This window comes from Triticum aestivum, chromosome 1D, assembly GCF_018294505.1.
Source record: "Triticum aestivum cultivar Chinese Spring chromosome 1D, IWGSC CS RefSeq v2.1, whole genome shotgun sequence".
NCBI lineage: Eukaryota > Viridiplantae > Streptophyta > Magnoliopsida > Poales > Poaceae > Triticum > Triticum aestivum.
Window position 1 is genome coordinate 225,563,186 of NC_057796.1, and position 23,162 is coordinate 225,586,347.

General features: G+C 44.8%; 1 protein-coding gene, 1 long non-coding RNA gene and 1 pseudogene across 6 annotated transcripts; 2 read left to right on the top strand and 1 right to left on the bottom strand.

Moving 5' to 3' along the window:
* Positions 1-1,448: 1,448 nt before the first annotated feature.
* Positions 1,449-13,843, top strand: LOC123181121 (endoribonuclease Dicer homolog 3b). 3 transcript variants are annotated; one of them, XM_044593348.1, is made up of 26 exons: positions 1,450-1,691; positions 1,779-1,962; positions 2,083-2,196; positions 2,773-2,907; positions 3,067-3,136; positions 3,645-3,709; positions 3,794-3,925; positions 4,079-4,231; positions 5,909-6,044; positions 6,725-6,830; positions 6,924-7,116; positions 7,191-7,351; positions 7,712-7,933; positions 8,205-8,470; positions 8,967-9,241; positions 9,323-9,825; positions 9,923-10,020; positions 10,142-10,350; positions 10,434-10,643; positions 11,107-11,583; positions 11,729-12,010; positions 12,166-12,492; positions 12,742-12,828; positions 12,915-12,990; positions 13,153-13,264; positions 13,405-13,843. In XM_044593348.1, the coding sequence occupies exons 1-26, from the start codon at positions 1,597-1,599 to the stop codon at positions 13,601-13,603; spliced, it is 4,887 nt and encodes a 1,628-aa protein (XP_044449283.1). In that variant the 5' UTR covers positions 1,450-1,596; the 3' UTR covers positions 13,604-13,843. The 3 variants fall into 3 exon arrangements, with proteins under 3 accessions (XP_044449282.1, XP_044449284.1, XP_044449283.1); XM_044593347.1 differs by having other exon boundaries at positions 1,449-1,691; positions 3,645-3,925; XM_044593349.1 differs by lacking the exon at positions 4,079-4,231 and having other exon boundaries at positions 1,449-1,691.
* Positions 13,844-14,072: 229 nt separating this feature from the next.
* LOC123181122 (uncharacterized) lies at positions 14,073-18,978 on the bottom strand (annotated as a pseudogene).
* Positions 18,979-19,413: 435 nt separating this feature from the next.
* On the top strand, positions 19,414-21,250 carry LOC123181125 (uncharacterized). Of its 3 annotated transcripts, none has more exons than XR_006491501.1 (4): positions 19,414-19,682; positions 19,772-19,858; positions 20,067-20,367; positions 20,856-21,250. It is a non-coding gene; the product is annotated as an uncharacterized lncRNA (long non-coding RNA). The 3 variants fall into 3 exon arrangements; XR_006491502.1 differs by having other exon boundaries at positions 20,073-20,367; XR_006491500.1 differs by having other exon boundaries at positions 20,121-20,367.
* The last annotated feature ends 1,912 nt before the right edge of the window (positions 21,251-23,162 follow it).

Here is a 23,162-nt window from a genome sequence, read left to right on the forward strand (position 1 = left end):
GCTGGTTCGGAGATCCTGTTGGTGATGCGGGAATCTCCTCGAAAACTGAACATCTCATGTGAAGTTCATGCAAAATTAGGTCGAAAACATTCGTAATGCCTATCATTTCATTGATAGAAAGAAACAAAATGAGTACATGAAAAGATACAACACATGGCAAGAACAGATGAAAAGATACAACACATGGCAAAAACAGATACATGAGAAGGCGTGGGCATATCATTTAATTGATAGAAAGAGACATAAGAAATATTATATGAGAAGATACAACACATGGTAGGAACAAAATACATGAGAAGACACATTTCATTGATAGAAAGAAACAAAATGAGTACACGAAAAGATACAACATATGGCAAGAACAAATACATGAGAAGGCGTGGGCATATTATTTAATTGATAGAAAGAGACATAAAAAGTATTATATGAGAAGATACAACACATGACACGAACAAATATATGAGAAGACATAGACATGGTACCTAGAGCAGAGAGACAAGGGGTGCTCAGCCCGAACATAGGAAAAACACAAACTAAAACCATCAAGCCTAGGACCAGGGCGAACCGACATGACGTCAAACATCTCCAAAGCCAACATTGTCGACGTCGCGAGCAAGCAAGATAGCGTCTCCAAAAGGGGAGTGATGCCATGAGGCACCACCATCCGATTCGAAGAACCAGACCTAAGATTTCCCCCGTTGCTCAAAGAGGGGCATAGATAAAGGCCATGGCAGCGCCTCCATGAAGGAAAACAACACCCGCAAGCGGCGCCATTGCTGCCATCGTGGGCGAGCTGAGCTGGGATTTCGCCCTGGCCCGAGTTAGAGCAATCCCATTACCGCCAGATCAAGGTCCAGGGGTAAGAAAGTTAGCCTGCTGGTCGAGACCACCACCTCAGGATGGGGGAGGGGGGTTGCGCTTGTCGGCAGAGGGTGGCACCCGGGCATCCTCGAAAAAAGCGAGCTTTGTGACTGGCACACCATGAGATGGACATGGCCGAGAAGGCGTCAGGGTAGAGAGTGCCGACGCCACGGGCAAAGCCAGGAGCTGAAAGGGAAGGCAGATCCGAACTGTCGGAGGTGGAGCCGACGAGCCGAAGGCTGAAAAGGACACAACAATCGGAGTGTTGGGGTCGAAACCACACAGACAAAGAACGCTGGTAGGCCATGTACACTGAAGAACGTATGTCCATGGCCGAGAAACTGTCGTTTCTTCGAAAATGGAAAAGGGAAAAAGAACAAGAAAAACAATGGGTGCAAAGGTTTGAGACGCTCAGGCGGTTGGCATGATGACCCACAAAGAATATCGCGGACAAAAAGCATTCACGCTTTCTGACAAGATGACCCCACAAGTCAGCCGCTCGGATGAAGCCTCCATCACTCTTGAGTCATTTTCCTCCCCCCAAACCTCCTCTCCGCGCCAACGAACGCAGCGCAACCCACACCTCCACTTCACGCACTTTGCCTTCTCCCCTCCTCCGCCCAGTCTCCCACCTCCCGTCCCATCCCCGGCGCCGATTTATATACACGGCTGGCCTACAGACATGCGCTTCCCCCACCCCCGCCTCGCCCACTCGCCCGCACCGAACCCAACCCCATGGCCATGGCCATGGCCGACGACGACGGCCCCATCCCCCCGCCTCCGCCGCCGCCGCCGCCTCGCCGCCCCCACAGGCAGCTCCAGCCGAGGAGGTCGCGCATTACTCTCTCCGCAGTTCTCTGGCGCCCGCATTCCTAGAGCTGATGGGGGTTACCCATTCCGTGTCTGTGTCGGCGCAGGTACCAGGTGGAGGTGTTCGAGGCGGCGCTGCAGGGGAACACCATCGCGGTGCTCGACACCGGCTCCGGAAAGACCATGGTCGCCGTCCTGCTCGCGCGCCACCACGTGGGCCGCGTGCGCGCCGGGGAGGTGCCCCGCCGGATCGTCGTCTTCCTCGCGCCCACCGTGCACCTCGTCCACCAGGTGCGCTTCTGGACTCTGCAGCGACCGATTCGCGACGGCAACGTCTGCGCCGTTTTCTCGCTTCGCATTCGCAGCTGCCATGGCCCTGATCGCCGAATGCTGCTTGGGCTCGCGCTGTAGCAATTCGAGGTGATTCGGGAGTACACGGACCTCGACGCCGCTGAGTGCTACGGAGCTTCGGGGGTCGGCGACTGGAGTACCGACCGCTGGAACAAGGAAGTTGGGAGCAAGGAGGTAAGTGTCGGGGTTTACTCTATCCCGCGGCACGGTCATTGGTTGATCCGAATGCACACTGAATTGGTACACGTACCGTGCTCACCAAGTGCTTGATGAATGACTTGTTGACAAGGAACCAACATTGTTGGTTTCTGGGTGATAGCAGCTTCGGATCGCATGTAGATCGATGCCATTGTTATTTGAGTAGTATTCTTTAGCGTGAGGGCAGTCGACTAAAGCAATTTGCTGAAGGGCCGTGACTTTGAAATAGCTGGGGTCTCGAGTCTGGACACAAGTCCTAATAAAAGAAAATTTCCTTTCAATGCAGTCACTGCTAAATTTGGACACTGCTTTGAATCCGCAAGATCTCACAACTCCTGTAAATATGTTGCTTAAAAAAACTCTTGCAAATTTGCCACTTGGTAAAGTTATCTGGATTATGTGTCTTTCTAAATTCTAATCCAGTTTTGTGGATATTCCTATGTTTTTTACCTGCCGTATTGCGCTTATTATGCGTTCTATTGACAACTTTGATTGAAAATATGAATTTTCCTGGAACAATGATCTTATTATGCGTTCTATTATGTGTTTCAGATTGCTGTTATGACGCCCCAGATATTGTTGGATGCCCTGAGGCATGCCTTTGTAACAATGAGTGCAGTGAGCCTGCTAATATTTGATGAATGCCATCGTGCCTGTGGAAACCACCCATATACACGAATAATGAAGGTAATGGGATTTTTCTTGTTTTAACAACATCTGTAGATATGCTTTGGCTTGCCTCTCATGCAGTTTTTTGAAAGTAAAGAAGTTTCGTAGAATAGCAGTATTTTTCATAGTTTGGCATGTCGAATTTCCTAACGGTTTATTTCTCTTTTGAGTCTGTAGGAATTTTACCTTGGCTCTCAGTGGAGGCCAGCTGTATTTGGAATGACAGCATCTCCTGTTGCTACTAAAGGTAAGCATTCTACACATGACTCATGTGCTTCCTTTCTTTATACCCTCTGCGATTATTCTTCAGCAATATTTCCGGCAAACGACCACTATTTTGGTTCTTGAAATCAGCATGTTGTATGACTGTTATGTACCATGTGTCGTGCTCAGTGCTCTTATCTTCTCCCCCACAAGATCATACACTTCCTGAAGTGCGATACTCTGTTGTGCCAACAGTGCCCTACTGCTGTACACTATATATAAATTGCAGTTAGCTACCTGTACATGATTGCTTCCTTCTTCATCTGGATGACTGGGAACACAACTTGTACCTTTGACATGATTTTTATTGGTTTATTTCATTTTGACAAAAAGGAAAATTGTGCCTGCTATTCATCCTACCTGAAGGCACTTGTGACTTGGGACCAATTTATCAAATCAAAATTATTTTCCTGCACTAGGATGATTTGTTAGACGCTAACTTCAGTAGAGGAGAGGCAAGTTTCATTTCTAAAAATTACCGTCCTTTTCAGGCACTTGCACGGTACAAGATTGTGAAGCACACATTGGTCAACTTGAACTTACATTGGATGCGAAGGTTACCTCAGCATCCTCAACTTCTTTCACTTTGAATTTCATTGAGCCTTTGGAAATAGCCTCCATACCTTACATGCCATTCCAGGTATATATCATAAAAGATCGTAGTGAACTTGAGAGCTTTTCCCCTCCTGCAACAATTGTGAACAAATACTATGATGCTTACTCGATTGATTTCGAAGATCTGAAATCGAAGCTCCAGATATTGTATGAAGAGGTGATTTAATTTAACTATGTTTTGACTCATTCATAAGATACATCTGTAGTTTGGACTTTGGAGTAGCCACACCTATAATGCGTTGTATTTCTTGCTTTGCATCTATATTACTGTACAAATGTTTATTTGTTAAAAGTTGGCATTGTTGGGCAGTATGATGCTTTGTTGGCTAGTCTGCAAGAATCGTCACCAAATAAATTTGAAGACACGAATAACATATTAGAGACATCAAGAAAGACCTTGTTCAGATACCATGAGAAGATATTTTATGGCCTAAATTATCTTGGTCCAATCATCACCGCTGAGGTATTGTATAATCTAATAATTGAGTAGCTTTACCAAATTTTTCGTAAGAGTTACAATGGTTATTGTTCTATCTGATCTAGTTCGTTGACTTCACATAAGTCCCTGATTCCAACTGAAGTTATTCAAACTTTTTGGCCATGTGTAGAATATTTGCATTGGCAAATTCCTAGCCGATATACTATCACAATATCCCTTATGTTCAGCAGTTGCTGATAAGATCTCTGAATTAGCGATGATGGGCAGAAAATTTACCTAACATTAAGAAGATTAACTGCTTTGCAAGGTCATTTAATATGTTTTTAGTGTGGAGAAAATCATGCGCATGAAGTCTCTTGTACACTTTGAGGGAAGAAATGCTGCATCACGAGTAGACTAGCGATTTAGCTACCTATGAACCTATCATTTTCCTCTCAACGGAAAAGTATATTTCTTAGCATTATGCTGCTGTTGAGTTCGTCCCTAATCCTTGAAGGACAAAATAATGGAGTAAATGGACAGTTAAATTACCAGGATTGTTTTTTATTTGAGGGAAGGCCATCACGACTTAGCTTTATTAACTTCAAAAAACGTTTACATCGTCTATGAGCTTACTGACCACAAAGTCAGGTGGCTCGTCCAACCAACTAAAGGAAGACCTATTACAATAACTAAAGTTTGCTAGGACATGAGTCACTTGATTACATGAACTATAACAATGCTTATAAATGACCATCCCAATCAAGGAACTAATATCGACGCATTCCGCGAAAATTGCCACCGCCGAATCCCACCAACTAGTTTGCCCGGTGTAATAGTTAATGACCTGTAGGGAGTCTGATTCTGCTTCTACTCGATTAAATCTGAGAGAATTAGCAAGAGCAAGTCCATCTCTCATTGCCATTGCCTCCATTGTGATCACATCCGCTGCAAGAGGAATGAATTTACCATTGCCAGGATTGTTGGTTAACAAAGGATCGCTTTATGTTGAATATGGAACATATCCTTCTCATGAAGTATAAGTTGCATGTGAGGAGAAGCTTGAGTCTACTAAAAGGTCAACTGGTATTGTCATTCAAATGATTGTGAAGCGTATTAATTGGTCACAATACTACTTTTGCTGTGAACTGACCATTACACTTAGAGCTATTTATCTTGGTAATATTGCTTTGGTAACATGACGGATCGAATGTGTTAGATGAGGCAAAATAGCGTAGTTAGAAGTCGGACAGAATAATTTAGTGACGGATCGAATGTGTTAGATGAGGCAAAATAGCGTAGTTAGAAGTCGGACAGAATAATTTAGTTGAGGTAGTTGCTGAACCATCTGAGCTGCAACTGGAGTTTACCTATATTGAGTTGAGTGGTAGAGTTTGCTCCTGGGACATTGTACGAAACATCACGAAGAAACCATACACTGAGATTTCATGAGAATAATGGTAGCATTTTTCCATTTTCTTGTGCCTCACCATATAAATTGTAAATTGGGTCTCTTTAATGTATACTATTCGGAAAAAGATACTAGATTCTTCCCTACCATTTCCACAGTTCCAGTCTTATTAAGAAGGTTCTGGTCCAACCATTTCCCTTGCCTGTCGCAGTTAGCATACCTTTTTCATTATTCTTCCATACCATTTATTATAATATGAAATACTAGATTTTTTCCCCTGGAGAACAAACTGTGTATTGTTTTCTTAACAGGTAGTGAAGATATATAATGAAAGCATTAAGACACTGGGTGATTCTGAAGATTGCCTCTTCTCGAAAGCTAGCTTCAGCCTGCATGTAGCTTATTTTAAAGAAGCTTTAGATTTAGTTGAGGAAGTATTGCCACATGGTAAGCCACAAACAAATATCCATCAGTTAGATGTGTTATATCTGTCTGTTTTCACTTGTTATTGCTCATAAATAGTAATATACTCCCTCCGTTCCATAATGTAAGACGTTTTTTGACACTACACTAAAGTGAAAAAACGTCTTACATTATGGGGACAGAGGGAGTAGTATACAACTAGAATCTGCAGTATCTTTCTGTATATAATAAAGGGGTAGGTTATAAAATCAGTTGCAAACTGCATTAAGATCCTCCGAATCCTTAGATAAGTTGTATTTATTTCAGTACTTTGCCTGCTATATCTCGAAATAAAATAATGGTTCTACACAAACCTCTTAATTTGCACACTCTATAGAGGTGAGCTATGAGGAAGTACCTGCAACGTGTACAGTTTCTATAGCAAATAGCCGAATAGGGAGTTAAGTGGGTGACATCAACCATTCAGTAGCCATATGTGCTGCACATATACTGTCCATTATTTTGGGTTGAATGTACGGCACTCCTCGTTGTGTGAATCTATAGCCTTAAAGACTGAAATCGCCTGTTTCTTAATGCACCTATGTGTTTTGATTTCTGAAGCATTGTATTATTGATATCTCACTAGACTGTAAGCAGCTTGGAAACTACAATGTAGTGCATTGATAGTTTCTTTTTCTAATTCTGCTGATATAATTGCATCATAGGTTATGGTGAACTAATGAAATCAGAATCTGGTTCTGCGGAATTAATTAAAAGCGGGTATATTTCTTCAAAAGTGGATGCTCTAATCAACATTTTTAAATCATTTGGGTAAAGCCATATTCTGCTCAAGATGCTTAGTTTTGCCTACTTGTGCTCTCATGTCAGCAAAAAAGGGTAAATCCACATGTATTTTCTCCACAGGTCATCAAACGAAGTGCTTTGCCTAATTTTTGTAGAAAGAATTATGACAGCTAAAGCTGTTGAGAGGTTCATGAGAGGAATTGTTAATTTCTCTAGTTTTTCAATTTCTTACTTGACTGGAGGGAGTACATCAAAAGATTCTCTGAGCCCAGCAGTGCAGAGATATACTTTGGACTTGTTCCGATCTGGAAAGGTATGCCATTTAAATTGCAAAGATTGATTTAAACAGGATTCAAAATGATACATTAACTCCATGTCAATTTCTAGGTGAACTTGCTTTTCACCACAGATGTAACTGAAGAGGGTATTGATGTACCTAACTGTTCTTGTGTCATACGCTTCGACCTGCCCAGAACTGTTTGTAGCTACGTTCAATCTCGTGGTCGTGCCAGAAGGAGCAGCTCAAATTATGTTCTTATGATTGAGAGGTACAATAATCGTCGCACTTCATAAGTTGCGTGCTGGTATAGCATATTAAATTATAGAGAAATGTTTTGGCCACCATTTATTCTTATTCTAAGCACATTTATCATGCATATTATATTCATAGATTGGGTACAATTTATGCCTCATAATCATTAATTTTTCTGGAAAAGGATATGCTCTTCTACATAATTTGGTTTGGCATGAACGGTATGTTTTGTCAGTCAGCAGTCTGAGTTTCTAGCCCAGGAATTCCTGAATCCCGATCCTCTCATCTAAAAAACGTTACAACCATGTTTAAACATTGTTTTAATAATTTTTATGACTACCTATTCACCTTTTGATACTTCACATGAAATTTTCAGGGGAAACATGGATCAGCAGGAACACATATTCCGCATAATACAGACTGAGTACTATATTAAACACTTCGCTCTGTATAGGCACAGAAACCCCAATGTTTCATCCTCTGAGTGGCCTATGCAAGATAAGTATGCATACCATGTTGATTCAACAGGAGCAACTATAACTGCAGACTGCTGTGTTGATCTGATCCGTAAATATTGTGAGAAACTTCCTAAAGATAGGTACACATATGCTTACCATTCATGTAGCTTTTGTTGTTCTGTCAGCCAGCTTGGTAATGCATCTCATGCATAATCACTAAGAATGCTGGTGTGCTTAAGATTCCTGAACTGTGATGCAACCAATTACATGGATAGCATGTTGGTGAAAAAGTCGGTTAATTTGATTGTCACACACAGCACAACGAAAAACTATTTCTCGTACTTCCCATGGCACGATCTTACTGTCTTTCATTAGATAGAAGTGATTGATCATTGTAACATTCTTCTGCAGGTATTACATTCCAAAGCCTTCCTTTGCGGTGGCTATCGAAGATGGATCATACCAATGCACCTTGACTTTGCCTCCAAATGCGGCGTTTCAAAGGATAGTTGGCCCTTTATGCAGTACAAGTAATTTAGCCAAGCAGCTTGTATCCCTAGATGCGTGCAAGAAATTGCATCAGCTAGGAGAACTCAATGATCATCTTCTACCCTTCACCGAAGAACCTATTGATATTGATGTTGCTTTAAGAGATGGGAAATTCCTTTCTGGACCAGGTATGTGTATACCCTTTTTCAGTCTTGCTCTCATTAAAATTCTTTAGATAAGAACATTTATTTGCCTGTTTTTCTATTTTCTTTCACTCATCTATTTTATACACTTCATCAATATAACAGTGATCAGAGTAAGACTGAGCTTGCCCATTTGTCGTTCATGGTTAAACTTGTGCAACTAATGCTGGTGGGCTTTGTTTTTATTGTTTTGCACAGTAATGCAACTCTGTGTGTATGAGGTTGTCTTTTGGTCATGTTTGTGCAAGGTTTGGGGCAAATATGAAGTATCTCCCGACTGTTGAGATCTGCTGACCTTACATAGTTATTCTCCATTCTTTTACTTTACCATTTCATCTGAGTGGTGCTGTTACATTGCATACTGCTGTCTGTAGTGAACTGTGCAAGTTTCAACAGCAATCCCTTCTTCCAAAATGGTATGCGTGCTTCTCTCGTCGTAGATGATAACGATGTTCCCATTGTTCTTTTCTCATTTTGGCAGGAACGACTAAAAGAAAGGAGCTCCATGGAACAAGAAATGTTCTTGCCCTGTCAGGATCGTGGATTCATGAAAGTGAAAGTGTCACATTGAATGCTTATAGATTCGATTTTCTTTGTGACCAAGAGGGTGAAAACTATGCTGGGTTTGTTCTCTTAATGGAATCAGCACTTGATGATGATGTAGCTTGTTCAAAAATGGATCTATTCCTGATCCCTAATAAAATGGTCTACACCACCGTAACTCCGTGTGGAAAAGTTCAACTGGACAAAAAACAGGTTGTTCAAGGAATAATCGCATACTGTAATTCTCTTCTATAAAGTTTGTTTGGCCATCTCTTATTTTTGTCATTTCTTCAGCTACGTGACGGGAAGTTGTTCCAAGAATTCTTTTTCAATGGAATATTTGGTAGATTATTTCATGGATCTCGAACAAGTGGAGTGCAAAGGGAATTTCTTTTCAGAAAAGGTCATGAAATACAATGGAGCTCACAGAGCATGTACTTACTTTTACCTTTGAGGCATTCACCACACATCCAGCAAGATTTAAACATATACTGGGAGGCAGTTGAATCCTGCACCCAGGCGGTGGAGCAGTTGAGAAATTTGTATCTGGAAGATGAAAATATCCGTGCAAATTTTATTCAACATAGAAGTATCAAGGAGAAAGACATTATTCATCTGGCCAACAAATCTCTTCATTTTTCTAGCATCAAAGATTCAGTTGTGCTATCGCTTCATACTGGAAGGATATACTCTGTTCTTGACTTGATCTATGGCACAACTGCTGAAGACTCGTTTGAAGAGATGTATAATGGAAAAGCTTCACCGTTTTCTTCATTCGTGGACTACTACCGTGAAAAGTAATACCTCTATTACATGTCTTAAACTCTTAATTACTAGTAAAATTTATTCTGACATGCTTCCTGACAAACTTATCTTTTTACCACTCTTTTGTAGGTATGGTATTGTTATTCAACATCCAAAACAACCGTTGTTGCTGTTAAAGCAAAGCCACAATGCACACAATCTTCTTTTTTCAAAATCGAAGTACATAGGTACTAGCTATAAATCCTAGTCTGGTCCAGTTCCCCTTTTCCCATTATGATGAATTGCAAGATAGCTGTTGCTTTACTATTTGGTCTGCTTTTACATGAAACTCTACATAACCTATGGCAGATGGTTCTACGGGCGATCCTTTGCTCATGGAAAAAGAGCAAATACACGCCCGGGTCCCACCTGAATTGTTAATCCACATTGATGTGACAATTGAAGTTCTCAAATCTTTTTATTTATTGCCTTCTGTAATGCATCGACTTCAGTCTCTCATGCTAGCCAGCCAGCTCCGCAGAGATATTGGTTACACTCAACATATACCAAGTTACCTGGTCTGTTCTCTTTCGTGAGAATATAATTTTACTGCTATGGCTGGTTATGCATACCTGAATAATTTGATCCGTTTCAATGTCAGATTTTGGAAGCTATCACAACTTTAAGGTGCTGCGAAACATTTTCCCTGGAGCGTTTAGAACTATTGGGAGACTCAGTACTAAAATATGTGATAGGATGTGACCTGTTTTTAAGGTATCCTATGAAACATGAAGGTCATCTTTCTGATATGAGATCAAATGCTGTCTGCAATGCTACACTTCATAAGCACGGAATCTGGCGATCCTTGCAGGTAGATGGCCTAAATCCAAGCCTATTATAATGGTTTCCACTTCCTGAAGTTTATGATGAGTTCTAGTATTAGACAAATAATTTTGATTTAGTTAGTTCATGTGCACTTGGCCAGTCAAGCAGTTATATTTGAGTCTTCCCCGCAGTAAATAAATAAAAAATTTAGCCTGAGGGCCAACAATCACATATGAACTTCGTATAGCAAGTGGTTTTCTTCTGTTCTGTTCTTGAGTTTTAATTTTGTTTGAGCCCATGCCAGTCAGATGTTTTCTAGAGGTGCTTCGTCAATGTTCATTCAAAAAGCATGTTTGATGATATTGTAAAAAGGCAGAAGTTATATACGAGCAGAGTCAAGTTGCGTATAGGAGATAGAATATAACCTAGATACCGTTGAGATTTGCAAGGTTGAGAATACAATTCCAAGGTGTGTATATTTACTGGCTATTTGTTATTTTGCTTTCCAGGGTTACGTGCGGGATAGTGCATTTGACCCACGGCGTTGGGTTGCTCCTGGGCAGATATCTTTGCGCCCTTTTCCTTGTAACTGCAGAATTGAGACTGCATTTGTTCCAAGTAATGGAAGGTATATCAGCGACGACCCATCTTTTGTCGTTGGAAAACCATGTGATAGAGCTCACAGATGGATGTGCTCGAAAGCAATATCTGATTGTGTTGAAGCCCTAGTTGGAGCATATTATGTCGGTGGTGGCATAGTTGGTGCACTTTGGGTTATGAAGTGGTTCGGTATTGAAATAAAATGTGATAGGAAGTTGGTACAGGAAGTAAAGCTCAATGCGTCTTATATATGCTACTTACCTAAAATAAGTGTTATTGAGGAGTTGGAAGCAAAACTGAAGTACAACTTCTCAGTCAAGGGCCTTCTACTGGAAGCCATAACTCATCCATCTCTGCAGGAATTAGGGGCTGACTACTGTTACCAGGTCAGTGTATAGCAGCATATTTCTATATTGGTTTGTGGGGTTATCATTAGCTTATTGTGCTTCAATCAGAAATTGCTTCAAAACAAGATATATCCATGTCTTCTGTCCTTAACATTTTTGCGTCTAACTTGTGCCTTTATTTCAGCGTTTGGAATTTCTGGGTGATTCTGTGCTGGATCTACTAATTACACGCTATCTGTATGTTACCCATACTGATGTTGATCCTGGAGAATTGACAGACCTACGTTCCGCTTTGGTTAGCAATGAGAATTTTGCAGAAGTAGTTTTAAGAAATAACATTCACAGTCATCTACAGCATGGGTCTGGAATACTTTTGGAGCAAATCACAGAATATGTTAGATCCAATTTGGAGTGCCAAGGGAAGGTTAATAAATTCCTTCAACATGCTACATGTAAAGTACCTAAGGTTAGAAATACAGTTTCACTTATGTTCATTATCTTAACAGCCTACCTTTTCAATTTTGTGCTTTTATTGTTTCTGCGATGGCCTTTTCTCTGTGAAGCCTTTCCCAGCCAACATTACACGTAGAAGTTAATAAGATTATTTTGTTTGTTTTACAGGTGCTTGGAGACATTATGGAAAGCATTGCCGGTGCAATATTTGTAGACACAGATTTTAATGTTGATGTGGTTTGGAAGATTGTTGAACCGTTGCTTTCCCCAATGATAACCCCTGATAATCTTGTATTGCCACCTTATCGGGAGTTGTTAGAGCTGTGTAGTCACCTTGGTTATTTCATAAATTCAAAATGCAGTAGTAAAGGAGAAGAAGTAATTATAGAGATGTCAGTGCAATTACGAGATGAACTGCTGATAGCGCAAGGACAAGACAGAAATAAGAAGAGTGCAAAGTCAAAAGCAGCAGCTCGTATATTGGCAGATCTGAAGGTAGGTTCTTTAAACATAAGAGGAATGCTGTATTAGTGTGTAGTTCATGACAGTGCCTCGTGGTTTAAATTGTTGTTCAGTTGAATCGGTAGCAGAACTATATCCTGAGCATACTAGCTGATGTTTTCTGCTTAGAAATTACTCCCTCCGTTCCAAAATAGATGACTCAACTATTTTGGAACAGAGGGAGTAGATGATTTGTCTATGCCATTTATCTATGACAGAAACTGATGTTTAAGTTTGAAGCAGAAAAGAGGCCTTTCAATGAAACAATGTTCTTCTAAAGCTAAGCAGTTGGATATTATATCTTCGGACCAGCAGTATCCTTTGGCAAGTGTAAGCTTCTACATAGTTTTCCAGCAAATGCTTTAACAAAGTGGTGTATTTTATTATAGATAATGACTATTATTACTTTTCTGTAGTTGGAATCACCACTTGATTATTGTCACGTGGATGCCAATCCTAGCCTAGGAGGCCTTCCCTCACTGAAAGAAGCAGGTATCTGACGATTCCCATTTTGATCGTCCTTTGGTTTAATTGTGTTGCTTGATAGTTACAGCCTGTCAAACATGACATACTCAAATGTATATATACCTTTTTCTCTTTGCACGGATAAGATGCATGTCTACTCAGTAACCATGCAATTTTGTTTGTTTTCAGTTGTTCTTCGGCTTAAACTGGACAAAGGTGGACCACGGAGTGCTCTTTTTAAGCTATGCAAGAGGTTGCAGTGGCCAATGCCAGAATTCGAATTTGTGGAACAAAGGTTCAGGTATGTCCAGTAATTCAAGATATATATGACCTCTAGCAACCAAAGGCGAAAACTTCATTCCACTTGAATGTTGGCGATGCCGATCCTTCTGGTCTTTTCACGAAGATGTGCTAAATTCTTGTACTGGTTTGATGCAACAGGACTCCTATTGTTCTGGACGGGGTAACCACAACGAACTTCAATAGCTTCGTGTCAACCATCACCTTGCACATACCTGATGTAACAGCCATTACACTTCAAGGCGAGCGGCGAACTGACAAAAAGAGTTCCCAGGATTCAGCATCGCTGATAATGCTCCACAAGCTTCAAGAGCTCAAGGTCTGTATATGCAAGACTTAGCAAAGCATCATGGATCCACGTGCCAGCTAACTGCTAAGGCTCGTTAACCTGGGGATATGATCCTCCATCCCAAAGTGAATTATGTTGAAAATGTTTATGAGAGGCTCGGCGGTGGTGCTAGATTATCTTGCAGGATATCTTAGAAACAATTAGTGCTTGTCTTCCGAAAAAAACAATAGACAATTTCACTTGCTGGACAAAGAAAACATTTTGCAAGAATTGATATTGGTTTGGTTTGAATCCACATTTGGGTCAACTATCGACCTTAGGTTCTTAGTGGAATTGAGTGCAATTTTGCTAGCTCCTTAGCAGAGTTCGCATGTACTCCCTCCGTTCCAAATTACTCGTCGCAGAAATGGATGTATCTAGAACTAAAATACATCTAGATACATCCATACCTGCGACAAGTTATTCGGAACGGAGGGAGTAGTTACATTTCTCTACTTCACTCCACAAATGTCCCATCAAACCTGATTTCTATAGATTTTTTTTTGAGCTAAACCTGATTTCTATAGTTGGTAGCTCTCTTACGTACCGTACAAAGTTAACCAAACAATGTAAGAAACAAGCCCAACATGGCATGCCATGTCCCAAAACCACTCCAAACCCAGCAATTTACAACACCAGCTGCTGCTGCCACTGCCGGACATGATCACTATATACAAAAGCGCGACGACGGCCTCTTGCCGCCGGCTCTGCCCAGCAACCCACACATGACCACCTTCTTGTGCTCCTCGGCGCACAAGTAGTCCAGCGCCACCCGGTCGCCGAGCCTCCGGCTGCTGCCGCCCCTGGTGTCGGCCCGTGCCGCCCCGAGCCACCGCGCGCCGTACATGCACGAGCACAAGAAGAGCACCGCGGTGACGCGGCCGAAGAACACGATCACGCCCAGCGTCGTGGCCGCCGTCCACAGGCCGCCTGCGGAAGGCTCGGCGCCGCCACGGTCGAGCTGAAGCGAGTGGAACCTAGACGACGCGGCTCGCCACACGCCATCGGCCGGCCTCGGGAAAGGCGGGCTGATCGTCTCCGGCCGCACAGGCGCCGTCTCTCTAGCGCAGCTCGTGGTTGGTGCGGCGTCGTCATCGACCGTTTGCCATGGCTTGCTCCTTTTTTGCTTCTTGGCGCCGCCGGAGCCGCCAACCTGCAGCTGCAGAATATTGGCAATGGACAATTAGCCATTGAGTAGGACCATAGTTGGAACTAGCTTTTCTATATTAGTAAAACAAAGGCATATCATGTTACCCGGCAAAAAAAGAAAGAAACCATGTTAACCTTAGAAGGTGAACCTTAGAGGTCCATGTACCTAAACTACTTTGTAAAATGAAGGTACCTTGATTTTTTTTTCCTTCGTAGAGGCTTCGTCCTAGATAAGGACAATTTGGCAAGGCGTAACTAGCTTGGAAATAAGACATGCCGTTTTTACCGTAAGATGAGACAATTAGATCTCTCCTCTTCCAATAAAAGTTTTCCCGTGGCTTCTAACTTAAACCCACCCCGTAGTGTTGCTTTTATGTTTGGCAATGAGTTATGTGGACATGATCACAAGCTTAGAATCCTTAGGGCATTTCTAACCGATCCCCTAAAAGGCCATAAGGGACTAAAAATTCGGTTATACTCCCTTACGGCGCACCTAGCCGATTCCCTAACCGGCATAGTGGAGTAATTTTTTTACTCGAACTCCCAATATCACCCCAAATCTCTCTAAATACACTCACTCTCGCCGCGGCCTTGTAAAACTGGCACCTCTACCCCCGCGCCGCCCTGTCTCCCGCCGCCGCAGCCGCCACGCCCCGCCGCCGCCACCGATGACCATCCGTCCGACCGGAATGGGTAGCCCGGACTAGTCCTGGCCATGGGCAGCCTGGCCCAAACGGCCCGGCCCGAAAAAGCCCTACCCGGCCCGGCCAAACGTTGCTCCCAGGCCTAGATTTTGAGCCCGAAGGCCGGGCCAGGCCCAGGCCCAGCCCGTCGTTTTTTCGATTTCCTGAAGGGGCCCGGCCGAGGCCCAGCGGGATTTTACGTGTTCGGGCCGGGCTTGGGCCCAAAAACCAGGCCTAACGGCCAGGCTGGGCCGGGCCCGGGCCTGGGTTTTTTGCGTCAGGCTTGGCTAGGCCCGGCCCGGCCCGAGGTATGGCCAGGTATAGCCCGGACCCTTCCCTCACCCCGCTGGCCACCGCCGCCGGCTTTTCGCCGCCAAAAGTCACCCACGTGCCAAGAACGCAGAGGAGCGTAGGCTTACACTTGAGGAGGAGAGGATCTGTGATGCCAAGAAGGCCAAAGAACGTGCTATCATGTTCATGAATCCAAACACAATAGATGAAACCGCAAGAAAGTATTGGGAGCTCACTCATGGAGAGATCTTGGAAGCCTCTCTTCGAAATGTTGGTGGTGGCTGAGGGGGTGATGGTGGTAGCCGAGGGGGTGGTGGCGGTGATGGTGTTGATGGTGGTGGCCAAGGGGATGGTGGCGGTGATGGTGTTTATGGTGGTGGCCGAGGGGGTGGTGGTGTTGATGGTGGTGGCCGAGGGGATGGTGGTGGTGATGGTAGCCGAGTGGATGGTGGAGTTGATTTCTTCGCCGAGGACCTCGTTTGAGTGGTGCTGGCCGAGGGGGTGGTGGTGCTATGCTTGTGGTGATTTTAGATCAAACATTGTGTATGAAGTGATGTCTTTTGAGTGAACTTTGCATGTTTTAATTTGAAAAACGCGATGATGAAACTTTATGTTATGATGGTTATGATATGCATGTTTTAATTTGAATGTTTTAAAGATATGTATTATGTAGTGTTTGAAGTTCATGCGGCTAGGACACAAGATCTACATAACTTTATTTTTACTCCACTAACTATAGGGGATCGGCTAGGTGCGGCCCCCGTTAGTGGAGAAAAATTTACTCCACTAACTTTACTCCTCTGGATACTCCACTAACTTTTAGGGGATCGGTTAGAAATGCCCTTATCTGGATGAGAGCTACAATTGGTTTGGTCGTTTTTAGCTATGTAGAAATGATATAGTTTTTAATAATTAAAACTTCCCCAACAGAGGCTCCGGTCTTGGTCTATTCTTCCGCCTCTAGATTACCAACAATTGTTTATGGCGGTGTGTGTGTATGTAGGCATGTAGCATGCGGCCAAGAAGGTTCTTACCTAATATGGATGGCGGTGTAGAAAACAGATCGACCCTCTTCCTTAGTACGCATTATTTAGTCATGCATGTGTAGCAATATATTTTGCTACTTGTCTGTATGCATGTGGTGGTTGTGTCCACCATATTTATGCAAAGGCCGATGTGAACTTGTTATGTTTGTATCTCTTTGACGTGACACAGTGAGTCAATAGAAGCTCCCCTATAAAGAAAATAAGTGCTCAAAAAGTTAAACGCAAAACTGAAGTGGGCCACAATATTTCTATAAGAAGCTCATGCGACGGGAAGGGACATGGGGCTCAGGGCTTTGGTCCTGTAGTTCTAGGAGTAGGACTAGTTTAGGGTATGTCTTCGGATTGGCGAGCGCGACGAAGGCGGCGCTGTCAACATGGAATAAGGTCTTCCCGACTTGCCCTTATTCCATTAGTGCTTCATACCTTCGAGAAGCATGTGGAGGATGGTGTGGTCTCGCAGATGCGACACCTGGCAGATGGTGGCGCTTCATCGTCGATGGTCTTCTGGGTTTCGATCCACCTCGAATTCGTCCAGTGAGACAGAATCGACGGAGCTCCACATAGATTCCTTTCGTCGCCTCGAGACAACAAGGTTAGAGTTTCTCGTCATGCATGTGTGCCAACGAGTTCCGGTATGTCATCGGCTCTTGCTGGCGGCAACCAGTAGTGATCCTTCGGTGGTCTAGGTGCCTCGATGGAATTTTTATTATGTTTGAGGTGTTTATACTTCTTGTGGACCTTTATAACAGATCCAAGTCCTTAAAAAAACAAATAACATTGATCTCACCACTAGAACACAGTTCCAATGGTTAAAAAAGGTGTCAAAAAGGATAAAAATGGGGATTGATATTTCTAAGTTGCTTAGAAATAGTTATTTTTGAATTGATTAAGTCGGATGCAACCTACTGTCTAGCTAGCCAGATATTTAATTTCTGTTAGTTGGATATGAAATAAGCACTCATGATTGTTGACTTTTTTCGTGAGTCGGCACCTATTAATCGAAACACACACAAAAAACATTGCGTATGAACCACATATATTTTGCCCAAGTATTGTTTATAGAGTAAAAATATAGCTAAGAAAAATGATAAAGTTACTTCGGCGTACACAGTTTTCATAAAGTTCGGATTGCTTACCCGTGCGCCACGTGGTACTTAGGCATACGATTGAGAAAACTGAATTGTCACCATGCACCACTAAACCACACACATCCCCTTTAGTATCCTTGCAGTATTCAGCAAGGCATGACATCCGATTGTGTGTTATGATAGTTTTTGTGCTTTTCTAGAACAAAATAATATGCCATTTTAGAGGTCCTTCCGCCATAAGGCAAGCTGCCAAGCACGTTGGCGCATGTTTTCATTAGTAAACGCCCACGTGATGCGCGGGCTAAAAGTCGCTAGTCCAAAACCTCATAACAGTGACACGCCGGAGACCCAAAACCTCGTCGCCCCTCTGTCTATGTCTCTCTTCTTCCACGGAATGGCCGGCGTTGGTTGGTCAATCACGCTGCCCCGGCCCCGGCCCGGCCCGTCTCCATCTCCATCCCGTTAAACTACCAAGTACCGTACCTGCTAATTAATCAACCAACCACGCAACGCAAGCAATTGCGAAGCCTAGCGCTTGCTGATAACGCCGTACCAGTCGGAAGATTAGCGGACAAATCAATCTAATCAAGTGCCGACACTGCATTACTGCTAGCTCAAGATCATTAATGGCCATGGCGGTCGATCGATGTCCATGCTTGCATGTGGCGTATGCTGTGTGGTGTGTACCTTTGGCAGGAAGCTGCTTCCCGACGATACGGACGCGAGCGCCTTCTTGACCTGCAGCGACCTGAGCAGGAGCAGCAGCAGCTTCCTCCTCCGCTTCCCCTTGTTCTTGCCGCCCGCCTCCGAGCTCTTGCCTCCGCGGCTCTTCCGGAGCCACGGCCACGAGAGCCACGACAGGCTGAGCCTGAGCCTGAGCCTGAACCTGCGCCGGCGACGCCTCCGCCGCTCCGGCGCGGCCGGTACCCGGGAGCCCCAGAAGCAGAACGGCAGGCAAGGGCAGCCTCCACCCCGGCCGCGGTGCCTGCCGGCGACGTCGTCATCGTCCATGTCGACGGCGGCAGCACAGGCACAGCTCTGGGTCGATCGGCACGTATGCACTGGTGATCCGGCCGCGCGCGCTAGAGGAGCGCGTGGTCGTGACGCGGCAGGGACGACGGCGGCGGCATGCTGCGCGGCCCAGTCCGGGAACAAGAAATTCGAGCTCGGAAGTGCTTTGGATTCTTGATGGACGCCCGCTGGTCTGATCATGAGAAGCTTTTAGGCGATGCGATTGCGAGGGTTTTCCAAAGGGAGGGGGGGACAGACGCGGTCTCGCTCTACGCTCTAGGCATCACGACGGCAGCTCATGGAAACAGCCCTGGCACGTTGAGCTTGCTAGCTAGCCTCCAGTTTGCAAAAGCTAAGAGGAGCGCAAATAAACAAAATTCTAGGTCGTGGTCGCCTAACCCGCTCAAATTCTGTGCACACCAGCTGCAAATCAAATCCTGTGCATACCCGACCCCGATGGGTGACACGTGTACAGGCACAACATCTGACGGCCGCCTGGTAGAGCGCGCCTCTCCACCGCGACGGCTCGCTCGCTCGGCTCGGCTCGAACGGATACCACGCATCACACAAGACACTGTGGCTCGCTGGACTCGCGGCTGGACTCATGTGACGATGCCACCGCCGTCGCCTTTCTCTCTCCACGGCGCACCCCTGCTCCTCGCCGTGCCGTGACGCTGCCTGGGTCGCAGTCACCTTCGCTTGCACGGCGCCGCCCCAATCTGCGCGTGGTCGCCGTCGATTCCTGCTTCAGTCGTCTGTCCCGGCGTCACCTCCCTCCCTCCCCCCAGATCTCTTTCTCCTCGTCCCCCACTAGACCATGGAGGTAGCAGATGCAAATTTCCTTTGCATATAATGCTGTAAGTGAATTGTTATGCTGGAAATTGTGTATAATCAGAGAATTATTTTACCTAGGAAATTGGTTGGGATCGATATCCCAGATTGAATTCTGGAGCATCTGAAGGTGGTGCAGCCGTACTGAACTGTCCATACTCCATACAGGTATCATAGTTTAGTACTCCATAATGGGTGTGTGCTTGATATTCCATAGTGTTCTGTTGTGAAATGGGTGTGTGCTTTCCTCAAGCAATCTTTCAGTACAAGATGACACTTCAGAAATTGGATGTAGTTACCAAGTGTAGTAGTTCTTATATTCCATAATGTTTTTTATGAAGTTGGGGTGTGATATATTCCACAATGTTCTTGCAAGGTTCAGTGAAACTTCATATGAACTGAAGGCCCTTTGGTTTGTCTCCTTTCCTAGAATTAAGCTTTGGGGCTAATATCGAACAATGGAAACAGATGGGCTAGCAAGGGAAGTACCGTCTATAGATTTTAGGTCTTGTATTTACCCTTTGTCCCAATTACTATACTTGATATCAGTATTTTTGTCGCTGAACTAAAGAACCTGAGATGTATGATTTTTTTATTTACTTTTTTGCCATATTTGCATACAGAGGTAGAGGCTTCATCTCCTTGGACAATTTATTGTTCTTCGCGGGAACTATCCGGTGAGTTTGAGTTGTCAAATCTGAGGATGTGCGTGTGTCTTATGATTCATTTAGTCACTGTTTATGCCTTTATGGATTGAAATTCTCACAAAGTCCTCACTCTTTAGTGCTACTGTTTGAGCATAACAGACATAATATAGATGGCTTGTTGCACAGTGTTGCAATCTAAAAACGAAATTTGGCACCAGTTGCTTCTGGATGTAGGATATCTAGTATTCCTCGTATAATTTCCTTGGTGTAGAGAAGTGAAGAAGAAAAGGTAGAGTATGCCCAGTAGACTAAATAAAGCTAGTCCAAAGTAGTGCATGCTATGCTTGTACAGATGGCTGCAAGTACAATAACTGATTTACCACTTACCAACAGATTCTCGTGATTAGTCCTATCTGAATTCTCTTTAATCATATGTTAAAATTTTCCGCTCAAATGAACAATGTATGCTTTGGTTGGACCCACGTAAGAATCCGTCTAACCATTATCAATGTTGACAGTATACTTAAGTTAGAACGATGGCTAATGGATCATGTGCTTCCTTGGCAAGTTGACATCATTGATCCTGCCCTGGACAGTGTGAGAAGCTCCAAAACCTAGATCAGCGAGCAGGGTCGGCAAGGCAAAACAATGTGAAGATCATGACAAACTAGGTTGTCCAACTCCAATCATCAGAGTCAGAGGTTCACATACATCTGTCATTTACAGCACAAGGGTGATGATAACAATGATGCCACCGATACTCCATGACTGATTTTGCTTTGGTCGATTTCATAAAATTGTACATTGATCAGACTCTGGATGGTTTGACATGATAATAGAAAATGTAAATTGTAGATTGTAATAGTTGAACTTCCTATCACATGATCAATGTACAATGCCATTTTATGTGATATACACATGGATGCCTTGAAAGGAGGTATTTGTACTTGTTGTTTGATTAGTATAAAGACTTCTAAACTAAGATTCTTTCTCTTATTCCTTTGAAAAGTAAAATATGATATGACAAACAGCTCAGAAATCTGATGTCTGGAATGACGAGACTTCAAAACTGAGATTGTTTCTCTTGTTCCTATCATGAGATGCTTGTTAAACGACAAAAAAGGGTTCCGAATAGATTACAAAGGGATCTATGTTTCTATTACAATCTTCGCAAACTTTCAGATTACAAAGAAAGGCTAGAATCATCAAACTATAAGTCTTTCAATTTATATACACATGTTTGAGCATTTGTCATGGAACCACCCTGATTTTATCTTCGAGTTGGTGGCCGTATACCCAGCTTCTGCTCCTGTCTTGGCATTCTGATTTTAGATACAGTAAAGAGCATGTGTTGCTTGATTATATCTCCCTGGACGAGTAAATCAGAAGTGTAGTGTTCATATAAACCTTGTTACAAGGAAAGATGTTGAAATAAACAAGTTTTTATAAATCTGGTAAAGACGGACCTGGGCTGAACCTGGCATTGAAGTCAGGGCGAAGAGCTCCGTCTCCTTGCCGGCTACCGCAGGCTGCTGCTGGCGCTGGCGCTGCGCCGCCTTCTTCTGCTGCTTCTTGCTGAGCGTGACTGGGGCGGGGAGGGTGGAGTCTCAGGCAAAAACGTTGTGGCATCGGTCGCCGATCCTGGGCGTGGCAGCGGCGGACGAGGGGGCCGCTAGCGCACGCGGCGACCACGACGGCGTGGACGAGGGTTTTCTTGTGTGGTGCGTGGAATCCTTTCAAGCCGAGCCGTGAACGAGCCGTCGCAGTGGAGAGGCGCACTCGACCAGGCGGCCGTCAGATGTTGCGCGTGTACACGTTTCACCCATCGGGGTCGGGTATGCACAGGATTTGATTTGCAACCGGTCTGCACACAATTTTTTTCCTGTAGCTATCGGCAAGCTTGCAACTAAAACGTTTAAAACAGAGGAATGGAAACGAGATGTTTAAAAATGCGGAGTTGATATAATTCTGACGTCAGATTTATAGGACTTGGGGAGAACCTGTCGCGGGCCGTCCGATCAGATGCACAAATCTTGATGCGTGGGGTCCCACCATGTCTCGTTTTCCTTGAGTTCGATCTGGGATGGTCTCAGCCTGAACGAACCTTAGAGCATCTCCAGCCGCGCCCCCAACAGGTCATCCCCAGACGTTTTTGTCACACCCCCAGAAGTCCGTTTTTCGCCGGCTCAGGCCGAAACTGGTGCCGGCGGACCCAGGCCGAACCCGGCGCCCTGGGGGCGCCTGGGGCGCCGGCACAAGCGAAAAGGGCGCGTGGGTCCGCCCTGTCGGCGAGTCGAGCGCCTCTTCCCGCCGTTTCTTCCCGCTTTTCCCCCACTTCCCTCCCATTCTCTTCCTTCCTCCCGCCAATCTCCCTCCCGCTCGCCTCCCAGCCGGCCGCCATGCCACCGAAGAAGTACGTCGTCCCCCGCACCGCGGCAACCGCGACCGCCTCCGTCGCCCAGCCGAAGCAGAGGAAGCCGAGGGCGCCGCCGTCCAAGCCACCGGGCATGTCAAACGCCGACTGGAGGGTGGAAGTTCAGCGACGGGAGACTGTCACCGCCGACCAGCGGAACAGGGCGATCGCCAAGAAGGCCCGTGACAACGCGGCGCGTGCGGCTGCGGCTTCGGCAGAGCAAGCCGAGGCCGAGGCGACTCGCGCGGGGATGATGAATCCACCCGGCAGCCATGCCCAGTACGCGCCCTGGGGCCGGCAAGGCGTCGGCTCTCCGTCGCCGCAGCCATGGGGATCGCCCTCGTTGGGCTACGCCGACGGGGACGCGCACGGTGGGTTCAACCCCAACGTCACCTTCCCCCATGGGCACCCG

Excerpts from the sequence above, each read along its gene's own strand:
- LOC123181121 (XM_044593347.1), top strand. The coding sequence starts at position 1,597 with ATGGCCATGGCCATGGCCGACGACGACGGCCCCATCCCCCCGCCTCCG. Across the intron at positions 9,242-9,322 it reads TTCAACTGGACAAAAAACAG|CTACGTGACGGGAAGTTGTT; the intron begins GTTGTTCAAGGA and ends TCATTTCTTCAG. Across the intron at positions 13,265-13,404 it reads TTTGTGGAACAAAGGTTCAG|GACTCCTATTGTTCTGGACG; the intron begins GTATGTCCAGTA and ends TTGATGCAACAG.